Raw genomic sequence first — 27,455 nt, 5'->3', positions numbered from 1 at the left:
AGAACATAAATCAACAACAATAACTGCTTGGTCTCCGGATTTTCATGCGTACAAGGGATATGTGGTTTGTAATGAAATAACTTCTTTTTTTTTCATTTTCTTTTAAAAATTCAAAATTATGACCAAGCAACAAATACAAATTTAGCATCTTGAGCTCTAACGGTTTTGAAGGAGGCAATTACAGAGCCAAGATCATCGACACAAGAACTGAAAATGCATGCTTCATTTTGAGAGACAGTCACACAAACAATCCTGGAAAAAGTCATTGCAAGACAGATTACTGCCTCGGCAAAGGCACTTCCTCTTTACCGTCTGTGTTGAAGCTTAAAGCTGCTATTTTTAGTACTTTTTGCCATCAGAAGAAAAACAATACAATATTTTCAGATAGCTGCACTGACAGAATCATGTTACTCTCACTGTTAAGTTTAAGCAGACTTGGAAGCTTACATTTAACTTTGATCATTTTACTTCTTTTGACAGCTGAGTGCTAAAGTGTTGCATCAGAAGTGTGGCTTTGCATGAACATGCAAAGGTTTGTAGCATTCCAAATGACACCTTCAATGTGTTTATTTAATCGGTCTAAGTGTGTATTTCTTGCTCCAGCCCTGGAGAAGACAGTTACTGTTGAAGACATTAACCTCTGTCAAACCGTGGTGTTATGGCTACAGAGAGATCAGAAGCAGGATGCGACAAGACACATGTTTCTATAGTAGGCAGCAGCAGCTCTGGACTGCGGTTTAACACCTATGGCTGGCTGACTCCATGAAATGCAATTCTCAGAAAGCGGGATTAGCTTAAAGCATGCCATTTGCTACTGTGTATGGAACATGATGATTGTGACCGCAGATAATTGCATTTCTAACACACTCAGCATGTTTAAGAGCTTCACATCTTTCCTGCCAACAGTTTTGAGTAAAACAGTGGAATGAGATCCCTTCTGTCTTTATTTTATTCCCACAGAGTTCGCCTCTAGCCATTTTAAGATGTTACTCCTTAGCCCAACATTTTCCCCAAATGCTGCAAGACGTACTTTTTATGTGAAAATGGAGCAAAATTAAATTTGTTACCAAAATACAACCAGATTGAGACATATAATTTTATAAAGGGAGATGCTTAGTTACTACCACACAATGTTAAGACTGAAAGGGGAAAAACAGTTTTTCCATTTTGAGCAGAATGACTCATTTAAAATATGTTGCAGGCTTAAATGACAATATTATCCAAAGCCAAAGAAAATCTAATATTTTGCCAAAAAATGCAGAACTTTCTATATTAATTTCACATATTGACAAGAAAAACTTTGACATTCACCAATAATGAAAAGTCAAAAACCTGCAACAAAAAAGGATAATTTTTCATGATCAAAAGCATAAATTTCCAATAATAAAAGTAGAATATCACCTAAAATTTGGAAGACAACTCTTAAAATTATCAGGAAAATCTTTGAAGTTTTGGAAGATTATAAAATTAGACGTGCTTGGCAAGAAATGCCCAAAGTCTTTTATGGATGAAGTGGTACATTTCGGAGATGTGAGGATTTTCAGAAATCTAGTGAAATCTCCTCAATACTTACAAACCTTAAACTCATTGATATATTAACTCCACTTAAATTTCTACTCATATGAGTGGTCTTGGCTCAAATGTGAGTAAGCCACCTCCTTTAAATGTGAAGCAGGCCCACACATGGAGTGTCAGGAAACTTGTCTGCTTGGAAAACAGAGAAGTGAATCAGGATAACACATTTTTGCTTTTTTTGACACAAGTGAATCTCCAGATGTCACAAATAATAAAAAGGAGGATTCCTCAGAGGAATTCCAGTCTTCTGTTGTCTGTCCTTCTACGTCCTGCACAGTTTCAGTTACTTTTTGGCAAAATAAAAATAAAAAAATCTAAGAGTTTACTTTTGACTGAGTAATATGTTGAATAACTGCAACTGTCACAGCACAATTTCAGGTTATTCTACCCATCTCTAGTTACATCAGTAAATGAATAACAAATATGTTTTAAGCAAAAAGTTACCTTTTGATAACTCCTGTTATCAAAAGTTTTTGTTAACGGGAGACGTCTTGTTCATACACAAGCTTGATTGTTCTAATATTATTCTTTATCTGCTGAGCCTACCATTTGGAGGTCATGTTCACGTACAGTAAACAGTATATATATCACTGAATAGACTTTGTACTGTTCAAACATTGAAATGATCTAATATTGACTTCCAAAAATTTATGTTGGAAAATGTGACATTTTTTATGTATGTTACTTACTAGTTTTTTTTGTTTTGTTTTATTTTTTACAACTGATTACAACTGAGTCAGTTGAGTTAAACATATTTGTAACTATAACATTATATTTTTGTCTGTTTAGTTACATTTTGCACAAATTAAATCAGATCATTCAATACTTGAGTAGTGTTTTTTTTACACATAGTTTAGTAATTCTTTGAATGTATACTCTTGTACTTGTTTAAAAATACACTGACGTAAAGCTACTCTTACTTGAGTTGCATTTTTAGCTCCTGTACCCACCTCTGTGCAGAAGTAGCTCTTCTGCTGCAAGGCAGTTGTCCAAATGTTTATTTTAAGGTAATAAAGGTCTGCAGTACATCAATATGACACAGTAATTATATGACAGATGCAACTTTTACACAACATGTTTCAAAGGTGCATTCCCCTTAGAATAGAGCTTGGGGGTGGAACAATATCACTGCTTGTTCTCTGAAATCCTGTACAAATAAGGTGGCTCTACAGAAAATGTAAAAACTAAATGAGAACTTAAATTACCATCAAAATATTTATATTTGAAGTAGTATAAATACTTTCTGTCCCAACGTTTAATACTTTTCCAGAGTTTTTAGCCCTATGTTCACTTTAAAATACAAACATTCACTATAAATTTATGTGGGATATGTGTACAGTGGACGTGGTTTACATAAGGTTTCAGCAGCAACCAGAATCTGGAAATAAAATAGACACAGAAGGAAGGACAAACAAAGAAAGAAGGGTAGAAAAAACACAAAGAAGTAAAGAGATAGGAACAAAAGGCAAAAAGAAGACACAAAGAAAATTCAAGGAAAGACAATGGAAAGCAAAAAAAAAGCCCAAAAAAAAGGTAGGAAAGAAGAAGGGAAGCAAAGACAAGTAGGGAATAGGAGAAAAAAAAGAAGGAAACTTAGGATCTACAAAAGGAATAAAGGAAGCAAAAAAGACAGAAAGTAAAGGTAATAAGAAAAGAAGGACAAATGAGAGGAAGAGAAGAGGGAATAGTAATAGGGTACAAGGAAACAAAGACACAAATAGGTCTATAGTAATGGCACAAGGAAGAAAGAAAAGAAAAAAACAGCGTTAGAAAGTGAGGAAGAAAAAAAGGAGCAAAAGGAAGAAAGTAATGAAGGAAAAAAGACAGGACATAATAGAAGGGCAGAATCAAAGAAAATATATGAAGAAGGACGACCAAAAGAAAGGACAACAAAAATAAAGATATGCTTCCTTACTCATGTTTCCATTATCTGTACTTATCTATACCTGGAAAATACTGAAAATTAAACTCCACACTGTGAAGGAAACTTGTTAGTATCTAAATGAAATCAGCCACATTTGCAGCTAATAAAATTATAGTCAAAGTTAATAATTAAAACAAGTGTTTTACTCATTCTTATTTGTGAAAGTCTTTACATAATTGCTGTACTGAAAACCTCCAGTGTGAGCTGCAGCAGAACTTACAGCGTTGGTGACCTCTATCTCATAGACCTTCTGAAAAGAAGCTCTGTCGAAGAAAACCAGCTTCCCATTTCCCTCCTCCTTCTTCACGGAGGTCCCTGTCACGACAAGCCTGTCATCAGGACTAAAACAGCAGTCAGTCCTGGAAGGGAAAGTCACACATACAAATATTTATAATCTACACACGATGCGCTCATACCAAGAACTGAAAACAAGCAGTCTATAAAAGCGGAGATGACTCACATGGAGAAGTAGTTGGTCAGCCTGTTGGCTTCGTTTACAGGCTTCCTGAAGTTGCGTATGTCCCAGATCTTCAACGTGTCGTCCCCTGAAAATGAATACATTAATGAAACTTTAAAAGGCAAACTTTACTTTAAGTTTTATATATTATTATGGAAGTGGCACTTATTTCCTGAATAAATAGTTAGCTCTCATTTACATTACAAAATCATGTTGAAAGAAGGACTATTCCTTCCTCAGTTATGTTTGTGTTAGCAACCTCTTAACGAGATTACATACCAAAAAGCAAAGTCTTTTAGTGTTTATCCACCTCTTGTAAGATTTCCGTGTTTTGATAGTGGTGGGTCTTTGTTTATTTGCCTACTAAGGGAGGGAAAAGCACTTAATTTGCCTAAAATTCATTATTTTTATTAACTAAAGGTTGAATATTATGATGCCAATGACTGCAGCTGGTTGGGGACTCTGAGAGTCACAGTGTTTTCCATACCGCCACGGGAAGCAAGAGTGATGCCATCGTATGAAAAGCAGAGGCAGGAGGTGTCTGATCCAGGAGTGTGGGCTTGCCGGCAGTGAAACTTTGTATGAACCTAAGAAAAAGGGGGGAAAACGGTAGTCACATTGATTATTGCTCATTCAGGTGTGCTTTTTTTTTAAATAGGTTAGTAATAATGTTTCAGACCCAGCTCCTCTGTAGCTGTGTGTAACGTATGTTTTATGATCTCTTATTATAGGAAACAGCCTGACCACTGATTTAATAGTAGATGTTTAAGTCTGTCTTTACAGTAACAAAACGACCCGTTTGTTCTCTGCGTCTTCAAAACAACATATGGTTTTCATCACAGTCACGGACACTAAACTAGCCCTCCACAACCTATGAAACACAAGCAGGTTAACACACTGTAGCAACATCACAGACATTTACCTTGGCAAACTCCAAGGCTACAGCCTAACAGATGATATTAAAAGTTTTTTTTTTTTTTTTACATTAAATTAAATTATGATGTTTTACAGAGAACAATTTACTGAGCAATAACTCACAGCAGACAAATAACTCACAGCAGACACATTTTGACTGTAACCACAGGCCTGACCGGCATAATTCTTTTTGAGGTTTTGTTGTAATAAGCATTTCTTAAACAAGTTTCTATGTAGCCAATGTTTTGTCATAAGTGTCAACCAATGTCCTAACTATAAGCAACCAAGCTTACTATTTGTCAAATAAAAAGCATCTGGGTTTTTCATAGCTGTAATTTACCTGATATTAAGGGGGAAAAAAACATTTTTTATGTTTTCAGCCAACAATAACCATTAGGGTTTGTTTTTTTTCATTCATTGTTAAAAACAGACATTCACACATCTGTTATGTGTATCTGTGTTTTAAAAATAAACTGTGGTGACGAATTAGGACTCTTGTTGATCAAAGTGTAAATAAAAGGGAAAAAAGCACCAAAAACAAATGTAAACAAGCTATTCCGTACCCATTTATTTAAATTGTTCAATTCTCTTGGTAGTTAACTATTTCTACAAGTTATAGACAGTCATAAAAATAATTAAACCTTCTGTATGATGCAGACGTAATGTTGACTAATAAACTATGACATCTCGTCAAATCAAATTAACTAAGCAATCTCTTGCAGGTAAATATGACTTATTAGGCTATAATAACCAAGCCATTTAAGATACACCCACTAAATTACAGAAAATTGTTCTAAACATGCCAGTGGCAAGTACAAATTGACAAATTGGTGCACAGTAGTATTCTCTCTCACATTAGATGATGCATTTTCCATTCATTTATTCATACTTCCATTTATCTGAGGAAGTAGGTGGTTCAGGAGGGAATTGCAGACATCTCTCTGTGGTGAAGCTGGAAGCTTATTCTAGGGGGCAAGGTCAGAAGAGACACATATTCTCTCCAGCGTAATTTGGGTCTGCTGGGGTTTTGTCCCAGTTGGACATTACCAGAAAATCTTCAAAGAGCGCAGGTTCAAGAGGCATCCTGATCAAATGTCTCTACTACCCAATAAATGTACTGTATATGTGTAGCCCTCACTACTTCTAGTAACGCTTTAAATTTAACTCAGATATGTGCCACAGCAGAACCACCACTTGGTTTAACAGAAGGATTTTTGCTACTAAGATGTTACAATGGTGATAGCCAAATCTGAAAGACAGCGTCCACTTATCTGGGTGGACAAGCTACATATGTAAAGTAGTGATGAGGTTGAACAGCGTAGCCTCAGTCACCAAGAACACCACATACTGTAAATCTCTGCTTGTTCAGCTGACTTTCTCCTGATCACCATTCTATTCCTGGAGTAAACATGCACTCAAATCCTTCTTATGAAACTCAAGCAGAATAAGTCAAAAATGTAAAAAAATAACAGTTTAAGCAGAGGACATAAGGAGGTCCACTTGATGGTTAATTTTAGAGTGTACTATATTACAATTCGTCATGTAGCCAATGTTATAATATGGATTCATGCAGTTTGAGGATGAAGCTTTATTACATTTGCATATGAAGATCAGCATGCAGAAAGGAAAATAATAATACAGAAGTGCATAAGGGTAAGAAAGGTTACAGTCAAACTGTAAAGAAAGATGGGGTTGAGGCAAAAAGTTTAATTTTACTAAATATTCAAAACGATCCCCCCTCTACTAACTTTTTGGTTTAAAGCTATTTCTAAGCATATTAAGATTATTATTCGAACTGTAAGAAACACCATACTGCCAAATAAAAATAAAACCATCCAGGTCTAAATAAAAATCAAGTTAATTGTATCTTGAAGACCGTGTTTGAGAACCACAGCTCTGTGGAAAGCACTACTGCGTCTGTGCCTTTCTGCTACCCCCAACACTCACTGCCCACTGTCCTGGCTTTACCTGGCCTGAACACAGCCATATTCCAGAGAATCGATCATTAGTAGACGACGGTGAAGCAATAAGCCCGAGAAGTAGGCCTTTCTAGCGCTCAAACAAACATAACCTTGGTTTATACAGCCACATTGTCATTAATTCTAAGAGGAACGCAAATAAATCAGTGAAAAGCGAATTGCAGCACTGCAGGTCTTTGACCAAAAAAAGCAGTGGATAAGGAATTTGAAGTGAGCACACACTGTGGAGGACAGATAAGGCAGCTAAATACAGAGAAAAACTTGCAGGAGAGAGCAGAGCATGAGCTGAATGAGTGACGTGCCCTCATGATAACACAAAGAAAAGGGGCCATACTTCACCTCCGAAGCAAGTGAAGGGAAGTTATTAACTTGCTTGAGACAGATAACAGTGTTACCTTGGAGTGTAGATAACTTGGATTACACTTTCTTATGCTTGGTCTCCCCTGGGAATCATTTTCTGCTCCCCATCATCAAGATTACTTCTGAGTCAATGCTTTTCTTCTCCTTTGTTGTCTTTAAATATCTCCCAAGTCTTTTTTTGCTGGACTAAAATTAACTTAGTTGTAAATTAAATGTAGAATGGCAGTTTAAGCCCAAAACCGCCATTTCTAATCCATCAAGGGGCAATTTTAGACTTTATAAGAAGCAGCTAAGGTGAAATGTTAATACATATGGCTGTGATGGTCTCCATCCCATCTTAATCCTGAGTGAATTTTAGCTATTCTGTGCAAATTCACAACAGGAACAAGGACCACAACTCTGTAAGCCACAGATGTGTCGATTAGTAATGTTGTTGCACTTGTTTCACCATGGAAATGGGTCAATGAAGCAGATTCAGGTTGCCTTCTTTGGCCTGTAGTAAAACCAGAGAAAGTCTGGAATGCTACCAAAAACATAACTCTGCGAAGGGAGAGTGATGAGATGTGCTTTACAGAACACCAAAAACAACTGTCCAGATGTTTGTTTTTCATCATTTCTCTCTCTAAATGAACCTGCTCAAACTGAACTCTTTACTAGAACCACAGTTTTCCCATGTAAGCTAAAAAAGAATGTTTGGGACTTTTGCTCGATTTCCAATTAATCATCCCATACTGTTTTCTTTATTTCTGGTCTATCGTTTGAAAAATAATGTCAAATTCTGCCAAAAATTTTGTTGGTTTGTATGTTATGCAGAACATAATTTCCACCACACATCCATACAAGTGCCTCGAAAAAGTATTCACACCCCTTGAACGTTTTATAAGATTGAAGAACAAAAATAAGTTCTTTACAATAACCTGAAAGAAAGAGATGTTGGCAGCATCATGCTGTGTTGTTCCTTTCCTAAACAGGTTATAGGAAGCTAATTAGAGTTGATAGGAAGCTGGATTCAGCTAAATTCAGGGTAATCCTGGGAGAAATTAGGTTGCAAAAGACTTGTGAATGAGGAGAAGGTTCATCTTGCAGTGAAACGTATATCCAATTAATCTGTGGCAAGACCTGAAATCTATTGTTCACACGTGTGCTACTTCCAACCTGACTGGCATTAACATTTGGTTGTCGATTGTGAAAAGCTGGTAGAGTCTTGCGGCTGTAATTGAGGTTTTTCTAAAATGGTGGTTCTAAAATGTATCTGGAGGCTGAACACAAATGCACACCACACTTTTCAGAATCCTCTTTCTTGAACGTTTAGAAGAATAATTTTCCATCCCCTCCCACTACTTTATGATGGTTAATCAAATAAAATCCCGATAAAATAGACCGATGTTTATGAGTGAAACATGAAAAAGGTCAAAGAGCGTGAACATTTTTACCTGATAATCTACATGTATATGTTTGCGCCAAACTTTAATCAAGCATCCTCTGCATGCTGTTATAACGAATCTCCCACTGCACCAACTCATCCAAATCACAGTGTCTGACTAGAATTATACAGCCCTAAATCTCTGCTTTTTCCACATATTTACAACCGAACCCCTAAAAGATGCCGATTCCCTGAGTGCGGTCAGCTTACGTCTCACTCTGACTTTGTTACTGTGTGGGGATCAAGCCGCAGCTTGATCCCCTCAACAGCTGTTATGATCTTTCAAGGAAATCAGCAAGATGCGATAGCGAGGCTGTGTGTGTTTGGGAATCACACACACTGGAACGAGAGGCCAAATAGTCTAAAACGTTTGCTGTGTTACTGGAACTTACCACCATATCTCAGTAATGTAGTAAAGGAAAAGAACAGTTTGTAAAGTCTGAAAAGATTTCAAGCAGTTACAATGTTCTCCTCTAATGCCATTGAATTACTAAACAAGTTGTAAAAGTTAAATAGAGGAATGATTAAAAAAATCGTACAAGTAATGTTGTATAACTTCTCTAAGCAATATTTCTTTTAATGAAAGTCTCTTTTAAGACAAAATATTTAATTTTTTTAATGTTGGATTTTGTGAACAACCCATGAGTAAACAGAACTGTCTTGAGTATTTTACAGAAGGACTTGGTTTTCGTAAACTATCACTGCTACAAACGAAGCAATTAAAACAACTCAGTTGAGAGGTTATCTACAAGTTTTAAGGTTCAAGTTATGCTAAAGCATGATTTTCTGCTTTTGAACACCTGATTCAGGTGATTGTAGTTCAGCAAAACCCTGTTAACTAGCCTTCAATTGAAGTCAGGTGTGCTGAAGCTGGAAACACTGAAAACATGCAGGGCAGTCTTCCATGAGGAAAATGGCTGGGGAACCCTGGCTTAAGTTACTGAAACATTAGCTTTTTTTTTATGACTACATGATAAGCAGCAGCAGAGTTCAGCCAGTTTCTCTAGACTGGCTGGACGCTCCTCTGCTCACTAGAAGCACTAAAAACCAACTTCTAAAATGATCAATTTTATTTTAAGGTCACCTGACAAAGCACATAAAAACCATCTCTGATAGTGATATGAAACACGGTTCTGTGGAGTTTGGAAAAATTTGGAATTTGCTTTTATTGATTTGTAAGTCTGGATGAGCTTTTAGGAGTGAAAAAAATATTAATTTATTCCCTTTCCTAAAAATTTAAAACATTTTGAAATAAAGTTGTTTTACTCATTGATTTAAATATAAATCTTATTTAAAATTGAACATTTTGAACATTGAGTTGAAGATTAGGCTGATGGCACCCAATCCCAAAAATTCGGACCTCTTCATCAAAGACAAATTGTAAAAAATATCAGTGAAAAATTACAAAAATCTGGTCAGCAAGAAAAATAAAGGGTTTGATTGATGCATTGTATAATAAATTGTACATAACATTTTGTTTTATTAATTAAAACATCTGTGTATCTTTCCAATCAGACATAAAGGCCTTGATTGAAAAATAAAATAACTGCATGTCTAAGTTTACCTCACTTAACTGCAAACTCATTCAAAAATAAAAGCATTTCTGTTGTGGAACACAAAGATATGAAATGTAAGAATTACACATGCATTTTCCAACTAAATATTGCAGCCTGCTAGTTAAAAATGACCTTTTAATATTTGATATTTTTCAGTCACTAGCTAATCTTCCATGCTATGCAGGTTAGCATCGGGAAGCATACACTCCCTTTTGCAGATTTTAAGGGAAAGTCAGCCATGACACATGAAGAAAACACTTGCGCTGATCGATTTATTTCAGCCATCTCGTTTGTGGTCCCACTTTGATGTCTGGTAACATGAAAGTACATCACTGACATCATAGCATTCCTTAACTCTCTGCGGTAACGTTTTGGACAGAGGACAAGTCTCTTATAGTGTTCATAAGCCTGTCAACCTGAATGCGGCCTCGTAATTGTGGTCAGGGGGATGAACGTGCAATTCCTCTCTGTGGCGGTCCACTGGAAGCGACCTATTTGACTCCCATCACTGGATCAATCAGCTCATGCCATGGTTCGAGAACACAATGTGTCATCCCCAATAGCTTCTCCTCAGGCTGAGCTGCAGATCAAGGTCACGTATGTAATTGATCGTGACTGACCTGGCTGCATGTTCTGTGCATGAGTAATAGTAGCAATATAACAGGAGATAGGCCTCATTTGAGTGGAGGAGGGAGCAGCAATAAAGCAATGGAAGGTCAACTCCTTTTTAGGGTTTCAGTTGAATTTGAGTCAGCAGCACAGGTTGCTGATTAGGGCAGAGGGCAACATGCAAAATTCTTGAGCCATTCAAACGGGGCAGGCTCCAGTGGTCAGGAGAGAGACACGACTATTGTAAGCTGCTATGGGACACAGGGTAAATATTTAGCCTGGAGAAGGAGGGGTAATAAATTCTGAGAGCTTTAACCCAATCACTTGAGGCATGCTGCTTTCTGCAGCACAGAGGTGGGATGATGGGTGGCTGGGGAAAAGGTGGGAGTCTTTATAACACTGGGAAGCACACAAAAAGAAAGAAAAACATGAAGCTACGCTCTGTGTGTCTTTTGATTATGAAGTTGGCTGTTGGAGCAATTATCATGTAGCCTACTTCCCATTTGACTTAATCTGGATAAGCCCTTCTTTCCAATCAAGCTGTTCCAACTCACTAACCACAGCTTGATTGTTACTGTCTCAATCCTCGCAGGATATAACAGAAGCTTTCAGCTTTGTTCACATACTGTATGGGGTTCGACAAATGCGAAAATAGAAAAAGAAGCAGAAACAAGCCAAAAAACACCACATTATTTTCCAGTAACTAGTCTAATGTCATCTGATAATTTTACTGCCACTATACTTAGTTTGTCTTAAAGATAAGATCAGTGTGCCTACTGATCTTATCTTTATATAAAATAGCTTCTTCAATGTATTTTTTCTGCTAAAAATTAACATAATCCTAAACTGAACCTAAAACATTAATCATTTACAGGCATTATACACATATCAACTTAATAATCTGTTCAAGGGAGTCTGCAGTTTTCTTTGCTTGATGAAGTTAAATTTAATGATAAAAAAAATAAAGCAAAAACTCTCAGACCAACAAGAAACAGCAGCTTAAAGTATTCATTGGTTGCCCAAACACTAACCACAGTCTAATATGGAACAGCCATCTTTATGAAAAATGGAGATGCTGCATTCTCCAGTTCATTTTCATCCACAGTGAAGGTCTGTAACAGCTGAAGGAAAAACAGCCAAACAAATGAGCGCAAAGCTTCCTACAAGCCAAAATCAACTCCTACGTAGACAATGCGAATCTTTAAGAATGTAAGGCAGCCTTTGATCAGATAATTGTCTAATTAACTAATTGTGGAAAATGTGCTGGTGGGAAATTGTAATCAGGCCACCCACCAGCTTTTATGCAACTCAGGCTATTTTGAGTCATACCATTAGTGTGGCCGCACTGGGCTCCTAGTAAGTGCATAAACCTGGTCAAAGAAAAAAAATGCCATTAAATAGTTGGGTTACATAAAAAGGTTGTTGAAAAATGCCATTAAATAGCTGGGTTACATAAAAAGGTTGTTGATTTTACCTCAAAGGATGAACTGTAACTCATTTCCCTGAATGTTTCTGCCATTACCATCATAGGATCAGATTTGAAATTTGTTTTGAACAAGACCTTCAGTAAGTAAAAAACCCAGTGTTTTATAAATTCTAACCAGATGGAAGTTTATCAGTTTGAAGGGGGACGTCTAGGAAAATAATTTAACTTTAAAATATCTACTTTTGCTCCCATAATTTAGAGTGCTATGCAAAAATACAAATTTACAACATTCATAAAATATTTTATAAGAGCGCTGATAATGATGTCATAGCTTAATCTTCTGTGTCAGTTTTCATTTGACTTAGCAGTTACCCAAAAACACCAATGACAGAGTAGGGAAAAGCAACGCCCCTTGTATTTTTTAGAATAAAACATACAAGTAAATGAAAAGAAAGAGTTTGGGTTAAAATGGACATTTTACTCCAAACTCTTCACTTAGCTATTTGCCTATTGCATTCTGGGACTGTTTTATGTAGGACTGAGCCTGAGAAAAAGAAATTCTCTTAGACGATAAGAAGTAAGGAGAAGCTTTTGGAACCATTTGCAAAATCTAATACTGCAAGCAGTCCTGTTCTGATGACAGTTCCACTAGAATATTTCTCTCTCATATTTCCAATGTTATTTTGTTTTATTTGTTTAAATCACTGACTTGATTTAAACCAACATATTAAAGATGTTTGTTGTTTATTTGGTCCCTGTCAGTTGTATGCACTACAACCAGGTTTCAATAGTAGTGCTTAAACGATCATTTGGCAGCTGTCTGGACAGCTTTTTATGTTTACTGGGTCAAAATGACTTCTGTTGATGGTTGTCGGTATAAAGTATTTCTTCCTGATATTTCATCTTACAGTTATCCCACAATATAATGCTAAGGACAGTCATTTTAGGTGAAGTCATGCGGTAAATGAGTGAAGAGTTCAACTTACCAGAGTTACATCCAGTCCTTGGCAGTTGTAGTGTTAAAGGTATCTATTCCAAATTATTTATAGCTAGTGTTTGGTTAACCTGTGGTCTCTTTGGCCTGTGACTGGATGACCCTGAGTTTCATGACTCTGTATCCACAGCTATACTGAAGCCACTAACCCACTCCTGCAATCTGCAACACATTGTTTCAGCTGGAATGTGCTTTAACACTCACGCTCATATTTCTGTCCCAGATCTGGATGGTGCCGTCTTGGCAACCTGCTGCGACGAGCTTCCCGTCGCGGCTGTAGGTGCAACAGGTGGGGACGACCTTCTTCCCCTGCTGGGAGCGAGGTTTGAACACCGACTTGTGCTTCTTCTCTGAGTTCACGTCCCAAGTGCGCACAGTGCTGAGAACAGGAGATAAATGTTATACTTTAAAACATATTTGTTCATTGATGACACATCAGGATTTTGGTTGATTTATAATGGCTCATATTGCTAAAATGAGCAAGATGAGCCATTTGAGAAGGGGAATAAAATGAAAACTTTTTATTATTGCACAAATATGTGATTTGATTCTAATATATATATATATATAATATATATATATATATATTTGTATAACATACAAACTTATCCAAATTAATTATGGTTAAACACTTTGAACAGACAACAGTATACATGTTTGGCATTTACACAACACTAGAAAACTACTATCTAAATACTCATTTTGTGGTCAAGAATACATTATTTTAGAGCAAAAGATTAAATGAAGTTGTTCCACAACTTTAGAACACATTGTCTCAAAGGAGAACATTTCACCTTCACATCATGTTTACAACCCAATCTAAGTATAAATCTAAACAGCTATTTTGTGACAGCACATGCCCAAATTATTTGGTAAAAGCTTGTGAAAACCTTACAAATAATTATCTTTGCTTTTGTAGTTACATAATCTCACAACAAACAAAAGGGACTAGAATGAATATGGCATGAAACAGGAGTTCCATTACTCATTCTTCAAAATAGGAAAGACAACAGAACCTGTAATTCAAGTTAGGCAATCTCAATAAGTGTGCATGACATTAGCTGCTTATAAGAGGGAGTCTGGAAATTTATAGAAATGTAACCCTTGGCATTTTTAAAGTAAAACACGTGTACAACACATACATGTTTACTCAACCTCTCATGCCGCCACGCAAACTCTCACAGCAGGCCGGAGTATATCTAAATGTGTCTGCGACCCGCTGCTCACCTTAGTGAACATCTTACCCCCTCTGGGTCATGGGATCAGCAGCGGAGTATAAACACACACCCAGAGCAGCTACGAAAAGCCAGGCAAGGATTCCTCCATGACAGGCTACAAAGACACACACATGCACTCAAGTGTGTTTAGTTAAGTCTAACAACTCGATACAACTGCCAGCTGAAGACATATGGCTTGAAAACTGCCAAGAGTTAAAAAATATAACTCATTTTGATGACTAAAACTGTTATAATCTGTTATAATCCAGTGCTTTAAATTAAAATAATCTGCTGAAAATTATTGTGATGCAATTACTTTCTTAGTATAACCTGGACACTTTAAAAAGAGCCTCTATACATGTGGGGGTGTTGGAAAATTAAAGTTATAGCCATGGAGTGGGTGACAAATAAGTTCACTTGCTGCACACACACACACACACACACATCTCTGTTTTGTTTAGTGAAGATCGCAGGCCTGTCAGGCCAATAACGCCAATATAACCTTTAGAACCGCACACAGAACCTGGAATGCTATTTATCTTAATGCCGCTTTTCCACTGGAGGAAGACTGGACACCCTCACCTGTCATCAATAAGAGACTTAGTGAGGAAAAGGAAATGGAAAGTGTTGGCTCTGATGTGTGGCTTGGCGAAATGGTTCATTTAAATGTCTTTCTGGTTGAATTAGTTACAAAATTAACTTGTAACAAACTTGTAACTTGCAACAAAAGTTGGAGAAGTTGGATGCCATTTCAAAAATTGAAGATGGTTTGTGTCAAAGTATGCACAGGCCATTGTAAGATTCCACATGGTTAAAGGATCACAGTATTCTGTAGAGATGAAAAAGATTGATATATATATATATATATATATATATAATTTAATATGTGTATATAAATAACTGCTGATCATTCATGCACTTTTCAGTTTTTTATAAACCCTTGCTTTAACTTTAAACTGATCACCCCTAATACCACCGCAACAGTGTTACCATGTGAAGTCTAAAAATTAAATTACGGTTTTACTCTATAGTAGTATGTTTTTTTATTATAATTTTGCTGCTTCCATTCTGCAACTTGTGTTTTCGCTTCAATCAGCCGCCCCATTTTTCTCTACAAACACTCCCCAGACTAAGGGGTGAATGTAACAGAATGAAACCCATACAACCCCAGTCATGCATGCACACTTTACGAGGCAACACCTTCATTTACACATCGACTGAGGAGAGACGGCTCTCCTTGGCCCCAGGTTTTATCTGTCCATCAGGTTACAGACACCACAGGGGTGATGGTTGCTGGGATTTCTTTCACAGATGATGAGATAAGGAAAAGCGAGGCACACATCTTATATGAGGGTGTCTTACTGGTAGAATTCCAGTGATAGCTGGTTGACTGATTAACTGGGACTCTGTTATGAGAAAGGAGGATTAAGAAGGGACGATGCTCCATGCTCCTTCACAGCTGAAGATGATAAAGTTGGGAAATTACAAAGAGGTTTAGGAGGAGGGATACACGGAGTTCTACTTAAGCAAAGAAGCTAAATGGAAAACAATGTGGACGAAGCGCAAATGGACCGTGGGAACAGCAAGGAGCAAGTTCCTCTAATTTAACAACACTGTCTGGTTTTAAGCAGCTGAATATCTGCCCTACTTTCTATGAGATTGAGTCACAACATCACTGAGATTTAATCAAGCCACTGTGCCATTAGATCCTTTCAGGGGAACAAGAAAAAGAAACAAATAGCTTCATAGCTTGCACATAAAAAAGACAAAAGTTACTGCCAGTCAAATATTCAGTCATGGCTGCAGAATGGACAAAAACTGACAAATGCATTCATTTAGTATGTGCATTCTTGCGCAGGCTATGGAACGCTTGCACTGCAAGGAAGGAACATTTGGGTATGAACTGGACTATGGATGAACCCAAAGTGTCCAATGAGGTGAATCGCCTCGACATGTACACACATTCAACGTTCATCACCTAATTCACTCCTCAAAAATATAAAAATCTAAAGTAAACATTAAGCTGCCCAAGTTTCTTAATATGGCACAAAAAACATTTTTAAAAGAATGTACTTGTAAATCTCTTAGATGAAAACCGCCACCCTGGGCTCTGTGGTTTGTGGCAACTAATCCAGGTCCAGCTGCAGCCTTGGCAGAAGGCCAACACAGAGGGAATCCCTGGCATTCAAACATCCTGCAAACTTCCCTCAATTTGTGTGTTTTTGTGTGTACCCGTACTCAAGTGTGCCTCATGACACAAAAGGGGGGGGGGGGGGGGGGGGGGGGGACATGTGGGCCCAATTAGAAAGTCGCCATTCGTCCTATTCTCATTTCAACTGGCTGAAAATTCAGTCGCAAAAGAAGAAATCAAAAAACAATGCCTACAATGCTCCTGGGATCTATAAAGCAGCATTCATCAAAACAAATGTTCTCTGTAAAATTCCTCCATGTGTGTCTGTAAAAACATAAGATCTATTTAGGGTGGAACATACCCGTTGGCAAGTATTAAATGCTTATAAATACTTGTTATTTTTTATTTCTTAATTTAATTTTAATTTCTTATTAAGTAATAAATACTTAGGATTTTTATTTGAACAGAAATCATCACTAACCCAAGTTAGTTAAATATTTTGTAGTTGCATTTGGTTTAGTCCTGCCTTTTTACAAGACACGCCATGTGCTCCAGACACTTTCTAATAAGGAAAAGTGTTTTTGACAAAGTTCTTCAGTCTTTCAGCAAATAGATGGTTAGATCTGGGTCAGCACATAATAGCCTCCCTTGGATAAACCGTGGATTTGCTGGAAAACATTGTGCCATTAAACACTTTCAAATCTGAAACGTCGACATGTTCACACCACTGTGAGAAGAAATACTTTTCCAGCTGTACAGACTTCCCTATTCAACCCATGGTTTTGGAAGAACAATCCCAGCCTCCCTGCTGCTGCATTATCGCTGCTTTCCTCTTATCCACTTCCTCCATTAAGGGCATAATTTAAGGAGCTTGGATGTAGAGCTTGTGAATGAGATTCTGTCCAACGACAGGGGTTCTTTCAATTAGGAAGCTGGGAGGTCTGCGGATCGTACATTATTACCGATTCAAATTATCATTGCAGAGACCTCCTAAATAGGCAGCATAGGTGTTAGTTTTATGGTGAGACAAACCCAACAACAGGCTAGAGACCTGGTGGCTTATCATTAGTGTTTACAAACTGAATGGATAGAGCACATCATATCTCATGGGGGGCAAAATCTGAAATCCTTTCAGTCTGACAGTCCAACATGTCAGACTGAAAGGATGACAGACCCCAAGGCTTCACTGTGTTGCTTCCAGACCATAATGACAACATTGTAGCGGTTTAGATTATCATCAGTTAACAGGTAGGCTTTGTGCTTGAGGCTTTTTTAAATAAACCTTTAAAAGAGGTTTATTTTAAAGTTATGAGTATTTGAGATCTTTTCATATACAGACGGTAAAGCATGAAGCATTGAGTGAATAGTTCAGAATTTCATTCGCTTTTACAATTTGGTGACATTCTGAGTGTTAGGGGTTATGTGAATAAGGATGAGTTGAGAGAAAACAAATAAGATGATGAGTGTCACCACTTAAAGAGCTAATCACTTCATCCATCAAGGCCAGCAGTCTGCAGCCCTGTTGTCAGGACATATGTCTTGAATGTTTGAAGGCCCTTTTATGCTCCCTTTAGGGCATAAATATACAGTATCTACCAGTTTCTAATGTTGACAAGTGTCACAACCCTCATGATGTCAATGAGTTCATTAATTAGGCATGGTTGATTTCAAATATATATACTGTAGGGGGCGGTTCATGGTTTGAGTTAAGAGGGTTAGAATGACTTTATTAAGGGATTAATAAAGCCTGTTTCCTTCCTTCTTTTCTTTCTATCTAGGCTACCAGAGGGACAATATAATAAAAATGCAGGTCATTTTTAAGGAAAAACAGTAGAAATACTCCTCTAATGCAAAAATAAATCCTGCATGACTTTATCTGGACAATAAGGTTTTCAATTTATATTATTTTCAGTTGTAAAGTTCCTCTTGCTCAGTCTTCTGAATCAGCTGAAATATATATTTATAATTAAAACTCTACAAATGAACAATCCATAACTTTTTTTCAGTATGTTGTAAAAAAATTAATAAATAAAGGTAATCTCTGACTGAAATTCAGAATTATGCATGAACCGCCCTCCGGATGCTGAAGGAGTATGATTCCCTACACCCCCTTCCTCCAGCTGTGTGAACATATCTTTAGTCAGAAATTTTACAAGTGTGGGCAGCAACTTAGGAAAAAGTCCAGACCAAATGATACGCTCATTCTCCTCAACATCTCCAATGTTCGTCTGTGAAAATGTTTTGAATGGGAACCATAGAGCAAGAGCTGATCGAGTTTTCTAGATGCAGAGATCAGATTTGCTTTGCAATTTGATATTGTTTTTCTAATATTTTATAGTTCCACATATTGTATCAACCTCACAACATTTTCTCAACTGAGTGCTTATAAAACGTAAGCAGTTCTGAGTCTGAAAAATAAAGTGCTTTGTTTACTGGTGCAAAGACGATCGTTGACATCCATGCTCCATTACATGGACTGCTTAAGCAGTAGCCAGGGCCTGCTTCCATTTAGTCTGATGGTCTGGCCATTAATTGACCTTTCTGGAACCACTTTAACCCCAGCTGATTTGTCACTTTTGTTCAAGTCAGGTTCTGGACTTTATTTTCTGGTACTTTTAGCAAGTTTGGGAGAAAAATGCCCATGAATATTTTCTGATGCTAAAGTAAAGATAAAACATGTAATTATTAATGTAAATACAAATATTTGGGAATTTGCAAATAAGGTGCAAACAAAACATATTTTATGCTTCTTATAAACTGCCTAAAGCTTTTGAATGTATTTGAAAAATGGTAATAAAAACATTTTTAATACTAGAGTTCTAGCAAACAACAAACCAATAGTAAAAAAGAAACTCCAACGTTTTATCATCCAGGTTCGCCTATGCAGTGCAACATAGTAAATCATGAAATGGATAATGCAATAATAAATTATTAGAGGTAAAGGAATGAACACCCCACACCAGACACCGTGTAGTCCCTTCCACTCTTCCCATTGATACGCTCAGCCTGTGCTGCTGTCCTGTTCCGCTGCAGTGAACCGTTCACACATGCAGCTGCTCTCTGTCTATGAATGGCTCCCTGTGCGCTCCTCACTGCTGATCTCCTGCGAGTAGGCCAGGGGCAACACCCAGCGCTAACGTGCCAGCAGAGGATTTCCAGAGACTCAATAAGAGCTAAATAAACCAACAGCCACATCTGGGAGAGCAGTTACACTGGTAAACACCGCAGAGCTGGGCCCTCGTTTCCACTTAACGATGATAACCTCCTGTTTCTGCACTGCTGCCTGTCACACTCACTTGCTCTCATCGTGTTGCCGTTTCTCTTGCACATGTTGATGCTCAAATATTACTGCACACCTGAGATGCTCCAAACCTATTAGTCTAATATAAAGTGATAGCCATATTTTTTGGCACTGCTAGCTGTAGAATGAGTTCATATTTTTATATATATATTTTTTATCTTGTAACCAGGTTGCTATGTATTGCATATTTTTTGCTCAGGTCCCTCTTGAAAATGAGATCTAGATCTCAACAGGGTTTACCTGATTAAATAAAGGAATATATATATATCAGCATAACTTCACTGAAGAATTTAGAAAATGGCAAAAAGAAAATGACTCAAAAAAATCTTAGAAATAACTGGTTTTGTTGTTTTAAAATGATGGAGCCAATTAGTAGCACTCTTGCATTCAATGCTTTGCTCAAAGGCCTTTTGAACAGCACTTATTCTTCTGTTATGCAACACAAAGTTGGAGAATACAGAAAGACACTTTATACTTTTCTTTCACACCTACAAATGTTCATGTACTTTATTTTGTACCATATTCTACAGTTTTCTGCTGTTTGAATGTGAAATTTCCCAGTGAGATCAATACCTTCTTCTCTTCTCTTCAGCAAACCTAACAACTTTTTAAACTAAAATTAAGTGCAGAGACAGTAAAAACGACAAACAAATTTAACAAATATTTCCTGTATCTGGTGAAGCATTCTTGTGTTTACTTGACTGTATGTTTTAGATCGTCATCCTTGAGAAAAATCAAGTTTTTCAGATTTCTATTTGTAAATCTACAGGAATTCAAAAGAGTTCATAATGCCACACTAACACAGATTTCAGCACCTAAAGAAGAGAAACAGGACCACAGCATCTCAGATCATCAACCACACATTCCTTATTTGTTTTACACAAATCCCACCCTAAAGTACATGAACATTTGTAGGAGTGAAAGAAAAGTCTAAAGTGTCTTTCTGTATTCTCCAACTTTGTGTTGCATAACAGAAGAATTTGTTGATAAAAGCTCAATCTAATAAGAAGCTTCACCATAAATTTCAATTGTCCAAAGCAAATGGCTGCATTTACAGCCCCAGTAGTGCTTAGTCAAATCCCTAGTTTACATTTGTGATGTTGGGCTTCACTCCCAAATAACCATTCGTGGGGTCTAATGCAAGTTAGGGAGATTTGGAAACCCCTAGATACTTTACTGTGGTTCTCCAACAGTGAGTTTTTGTCCCCTCCTGTTTATCATGAACAGCAGGAAGTGAAATATTGGTCCCCATTCAGCCTAGTGGCTAAAAGAAATGGACCTCAATGATGACCTGTTTGTACTCCAGAGAACCAGTAATACATATACTGAACAAAAGAAAAAGCAGTGCAGAAACAGCATCTTGGTAACCATTTATTTTAATGACTGAAGTTAGGCAATTATGTTTTATTGGAATGCAATGGAAACAAAAAATAATAATGAAGGTGTTAAACATTTTGCTCACTCTACATTTAAAACTCACCCATCATTTGAGCAGGTCATGAACTCCTCTTTAATCTTAGGATGCCAGCAGCCACAGTTCAGCATAGCTGTGTGTCCCTGGAAAAAAAACAAGTAGATAATTAAACTATTAAACTGAGCCAGCTTTGACAGGCTGCACACAGCTGGATGATAATGGGGATTTTCTTGTCTAATGTAGATTAAGCACATGTAGGTTCAAAAATTGAAGCTGCCACATAAGTGTTTTCAAACTCATTTAACATTTAGAGTCGAGCCAAAGTGGTTGCAGTCAGAATTAACAAGGAGATTTAAAAGGCTGAGTGTTGCCAAGACCAACCAATACAATGTGCAGTTTAATTCTAAACCAATTATATGATAAGACAATCAGTTCATCACTGATTGTAATTTCTGTGTGACGATGGATTTTCAGTTCTGAGTGTTGTAAACTGCAAGCAAAAATTAACGCCTAAATAAAAAGGAACGTTTATCTTTCTTTCCCATATGTCTGCATTGCAGAGGAATCTCCATTAAGAAAATGACCCTTAATTTGAACAAGCTCTTAAACTAATTTCTGCCTCCAACAGCACAGACCTTGCTTAGCAAATGAGCAAGTAAATTTTGAGACTGGGCAGGAGGCAGCACTGCATCTTAGACACAAAGTTTCTTTAATAATAAGCTTTGGCCGTCCCCTCAGTTGGAGGAGTCCTGGGTAGAATTGCATTACCTTGCAAAAAGGATTCATACCTGTAAACTTCTCAATTTTTATTCATGTTATGAGAACAAACCTCAATAAATACTTTTGGGATTTAATATAACTAAAACACAAATTGTGAGATGGAAGACCAAGAATTTATACTTTTACTTCATTTGAATTCAACCATCTTTACCTGGCAACCATCTCCAGAAGTCATCTAATTAGTGGACAGAGTCCACCTGTGTGTAACTTAATCTCAGTATGAATCCAGCTGTTCTGAGAAAGCCTTTAGAGGTTCAACAGAGAACAAAAAGCATCATGAAGACCAAGGAACACAGCAGATGGATCAGGGATAACATTGTGGAGAAGTTTAGTAGAGTTAGGTAAACTCTAAGTAAAGTAGAGTTGGGTTTTACTGAAATTTGTTGACAGACCATGTCATCGTGATGCAGAAAGCAGAGCAAAGAAAAACAAAACTAAAGTAGTAATAGGAACATAATACAATATGTACATTAGAGAAACTTAGGATTCACCTGGGAGCAACTTATTAGTTCAGAGGAGATTTAGAAAGAAGTCTAATGGAAATGTATAAAAATATGCTTGACATATTATGACAACCTGTTCAAACATTTTGCGTGTTAAGACTTATACAATGAAATTATGCTTAAATGTTGTGGAGGTTGAGACAATTCAATCCATATAATAAATTTTGATCAACTTGACAGAAGCAATTGAAAACGTAGGAAAAATCAGAGAACTGAACATGATAACTTGGATGATGTAAAAGAACATTTGCAACTCGTTGAAAGAAATAAGAAAATGCTTTGTTGATGCACACCAGTGACAAAATGAACGAGTAGTTTTGAGAATTTCAAATTTATTTGAAATTAAAGCAACTGAGAAAAAAACCCTGAAATTATGTCAGATTATTTACAAAAATATATCTCTTTCATTACTCTTTATATTTATGCACTACTCTGTGATCACGAAAGATTTTAGTAAAATAAAAATAAGATTTTGGATACAGTGGAACAATGTATGGAAAAACAAGGTAGGGATATTTGAGAAAGGCACTGAATTCATAAAAAATATCTTTAAAGAAGAATAGCTCAAAGGGGGACCTCTAGCCACCAGGTCAGACAGCAAGGAGTCTGCACACATGACACACAGCTATTTGACAGGACACAAAAGAAAACAGAGCCATACCTCAGCAGAAGATGTGACCAAACAACATTGGTATGTGTGGATCAGGGAGAAGGCCTGTCTGCTTACTGTTATACACTCAACAACACCATTTTATGAATTGCTTAGCAGTTAAATTTAATGGTTAAAATAGTAGTAATATAAACTCAACTTTGGAGTAAACAGGCTCAACTACTGCTCTGACGGTGAAATTACATACAGCAATTATTCAACACATAAATCATCATAATTAACTGAACAAGTTGTAATTTTCCTGTACTAATATCATTCCTCTTCTTCCTCAATAGCTTTGGAAGATAAATTGCTAATGACTAAAAAAATAAATCAGATTGATAAAGTCAGTGAACAGCAAGAACGGAGCACAGACAAGAGAATTACCTTGTAATACTACCCTGCACATGTTTGTCATTTTGATTTCTTATGGTAGATCATATACATGTTTCTGTATAGGCCTCTATGCATGATTAATAAACCACTCTTTCTAACTTTGTTGGATAACAGAGGAAATAACTACCTGACAGCTACAGCTACACATTTATTTTGTGATTTGAAGCAATAATCACAAAATAATTGTGATTTTGTGATAAATGTAATTCTTTTAATCAACCTGCAGTGGATTAAAAGAAACAATATGTATCAAACAATATGTATAATTTTTCCAAAATCTGTAGAAACAAATGTAAGCAGCAAAAAATCTGTTGTTCTGCTGCATGCATACATCAGGTTGTGAGTCCCAAACCACTCAGCAGATAGAAGAGATAGGATGAATCAGAAGGGAAGTAATTACACGTCAACCTAGGCAGAGTGGAGGCAATGAGTTAATCACATGAGAGACAGCTAATCGACTGAGACTCTGTTAGCACGCCAAGATGCATTTGCACTGAACCAATCTGCTCCAGATGGGACAGAGCAGGATAAGAATGAAGGACATCCTGAAAACCACTTTTTGTAATCAATGGACCTTCACTTCAAGCACATTTATAAACCATGTCTAAATGTGCTACAGCCAGCACACATGGTTGCTGACCACCAATACCACTCTAAGACCCAAATATAGACATTTAATTAGGGTTCTACTTTGTAGGTACAGGTTTAAGGACAACAACATTTGGAGTCATTCTTTCTCAAAGATTAGGCTCTGACCATTTAGCTTGTAATCAAAACACAGAGGGTATGCCCTGCTACCATTAAATAGTTTTGTAGGGTTTACCTACGGAACACTAGAAGCTGCTCAACGGAGTTGAGTTGCAACAGAGGTAAAAAGAAATATGCATTGCCACATTAACATTTACAGTGTTTTTATCTTTTATAGATAAATACAGTCTGATTTTCTTTTTTAAATTCCATACTTTCTATCTTTATATTTTAAGCGCATCCAGATCTGGAAAATACTTAAATTCCATATTTTTCCAACTTTACACATCTTTGTCATACTTAAAGCTGTAAGTCAGAACATTTAGTCAGATAATTCTAGGCGTAATATCATGTTAAATGTTTATGTTTAGGGAAGTCTGTCATTTTCTTACGAAAGCATAAATACTGGATGTCAACTCTACATCCTAAAAGTCAAAGTAGGTATCCTATTCATCCTGTCCAAGCCTTCCTACAGGTCGGTGTCGTTTGAAAGACAGAATTCATTTGATCAGTAGTAATGTCTACACTAATGGGAAATATACAAAACATTCTTGTTTATATGTTTGCAGTTTTCTTCCGATATGAGCGAGAATCTCTTAGATTTGGGGAAACAATATTTCTTTCGGACAAACCCTGACTTCTTTTCAACAACCATGATCACCTGCTGCTAACATTAATCTTGTTGTCGGACTTTAGGTAAAAAAAATTACCTTTATGCAATGGTTCCTTCAACAAAACAGTGACTAAAATCATGCACTGAGAGAGTTTTAAAACATTTTTCAAGCAAAATCAATTAAGAAAGCTATTTTTGCATACCTTGGTGTTGGCCATGTCCACAATGTACTGGTCTCCTTTGATACATTCCATGACATTGAAGCCGTCACGGTCCAATACTTTGGCCTGTGCATTTCCAGAGACCACCAGTAGGACATCACCTGTGATGCTGTACTGCAAGGACTTGATCTGGTGGCTGACACACAGAAGAGCATAAACTAGATGATTTAGCTTTATTTTTATGGTGCAATCACTAGAAAAGGTTCTGCACAAAATATTTTTAGTAAAAAAAGAGAAAAACGTTTGTTGCATAAAGCATGTTGCATATTTATTTTACACATACAGAGACACCCATGTTTCAGTGGTACCCCTAGTTTCTATATCTGATGCATGACAACAAACTAAAATAATGATAGTAAGTGAGAGATATCAGAATAATGAAATGAACATTTTTAATCCTACATGAACAGCACAATAATTAAGAAGCTCCAAAGACTGTAAAAATATGTCAAGTGAAATAAGTTGACAAGTTTCAGTTTTATATCACAAAGAACAAAGAGTGGACTTCACCACTTCACCTGCACAGCTTTCTGACTTAAGTTTAACTTTCCAGTGACCCATAAAGGCTACTGGATCTCACTGTAATCATAATAAATGAAGCATGAATTTCCCTTAATAAGGGGAAGCCTTGTCCAGCTCAGTCCACTGATTCCCAAAAGCAAAAAAAGAATGCAATCTTTAATGCCAGGAACACTGGAACATAGATTAAACACAAACACACACATAACTTCACCATCTGCTTCTAAAAGCATCATTTTGGATGAAAAGAGGGGATTCCACAAAGCAAACATTAGACCCGATGAAGCTTAACAAGCCTTCGTGTGTATGTTTGTATGCACTGAAGCACACTTAAATGAAGTCCGTGTGCCTGATGTTTGCATGAAACCAATTTAAACACATGTTGGGCAACTGTGTTGATGTTCCACATACCACTCACAGGGCTGCAGGGTTCGGAAAGCTTGCAGAGCCTGGTCCATTCCAGCAAAATCCCAGAAACGAACATCGTAATCATATCCGCCCGTCACCAGGCGGGCTCCAGAGGGGTCTAAGCCAAGAGCTGATACCTGAGGAGACAATTAGCAGTCAATTCAAACTTAATCTTAAACCTACAATGTCATACTGTAACGTCGGTTGACTGCTTCTAAACTGACTTAAAGAAAAAAAACAAAACAATAAAAATAAAATACTTGAAGGTCAGTGAAAGCACTTGATTATTCAGAAAGAAAGTGTTGGCTGCATTAATTCTGCCTCTGTCAGAGTTAAATATCTTCCTTTGAAAGTGCAATACCACAAGAAATAGGGTCAGATCTGTACACAATAACAGGAAAGGATAAATCCAGCCGCTGTTGCAAACTTTATAAAACTAAATTAATAATTTTACATTTCAAAAAACTGTTTATTAAATGTTATGTAGTTTTTATATCAAATTTCATTAAATTTTACATGATTGTAGATACGTATGTATTTCTGTTTGGCTGTCATTTTGTTCTTTTTTTTAGTTGTACCTTGAGTCTGAAATAAAGTATTTATCTATGAAGACTTTGACAGTAAGTTTCTGGTCATTTAATATTATTCTAGCAACAGTAAAAAAAAAATCAATTTTTAAAAACTTTATAGAGTCAATAAAATAATAATATTTTGACTGTTGTAGGCGAAATCATTACTGTTTTGGTGCCGTGTTGTAGAATGATCTCATGAGTGTCTGGAATCTTCTTCACTGGGTTCTGCGGAAAAACATGGAACATAAAAACTTAAGTTATTTTGTTATTGTCTAGTTTCCTTTTAATCTCTATGGTCAGGATCTAAAATGATTTGTTCTGTCCTGAGCTGTTTACATCACTACATCATAAAATGAAGATTCAATCATAATAGGTGTTACTATTTTACAGTATCATTTGAATTCTCCTAAAACAAACTAATATAATAATCATAACTATTCTATTCATAAACAACATGAGGCAACGTTACGCAGAGTCTGGCTGTTGTGGTGCTGCCACCTAGTGTTCGTGTTTGTAATACTGCAGTGCTTTTCAAGCTCCTGTATTACAGACAGAAATATCATAATTGAAAAAGAGTTGGCAATGTATATAACAACATTAATGATGAATTTTATAGTTTAGTGATTTAATTTTTTATTTTGACTGTATGAAGAACACAGCAGAACAGAATTACATTCAGTGTTATCACTCCCAACATCTACTCACAAAGAGGAACAATCTGAAGATCCACACTGTAAACTCAAAATACAAAAAACTAAAATGGCTT

General features: G+C 36.6%; 1 protein-coding gene across 1 annotated transcript in view; it reads right to left on the bottom strand.

Moving 5' to 3' along the window:
* Positions 1-27,455, bottom strand: part of wdr70 (WD repeat domain 70) — a 39,439-nt gene that overhangs the window by 10,568 nt on the left and 1,416 nt on the right. Inside the window, exons 6-13 of the mRNA XM_028026226.1 lie at positions 26,855-26,914; positions 26,121-26,254; positions 25,173-25,326; positions 21,348-21,424; positions 13,423-13,597; positions 4,444-4,543; positions 3,960-4,044; positions 3,720-3,858 (exon numbers count right to left, since the gene is read on the bottom strand). Coding sequence (XP_027882027.1) covers positions 3,720-3,858; positions 3,960-4,044; positions 4,444-4,543; positions 13,423-13,597; positions 21,348-21,424; positions 25,173-25,326; positions 26,121-26,254; positions 26,855-26,914 — 924 coding nt within the window. The remainder of the gene's footprint in view (positions 1-3,719; positions 3,859-3,959; positions 4,045-4,443; positions 4,544-13,422; positions 13,598-21,347; positions 21,425-25,172; positions 25,327-26,120; positions 26,255-26,854; positions 26,915-27,455) is intronic.

The sequence above is a fragment of the Xiphophorus couchianus genome, chromosome 8, assembly GCF_001444195.1.
Source record: "Xiphophorus couchianus chromosome 8, X_couchianus-1.0, whole genome shotgun sequence".
NCBI lineage: Eukaryota > Metazoa > Chordata > Actinopteri > Cyprinodontiformes > Poeciliidae > Xiphophorus > Xiphophorus couchianus.
This window is presented reverse-complemented; position numbering and strand designations above follow the sequence as displayed.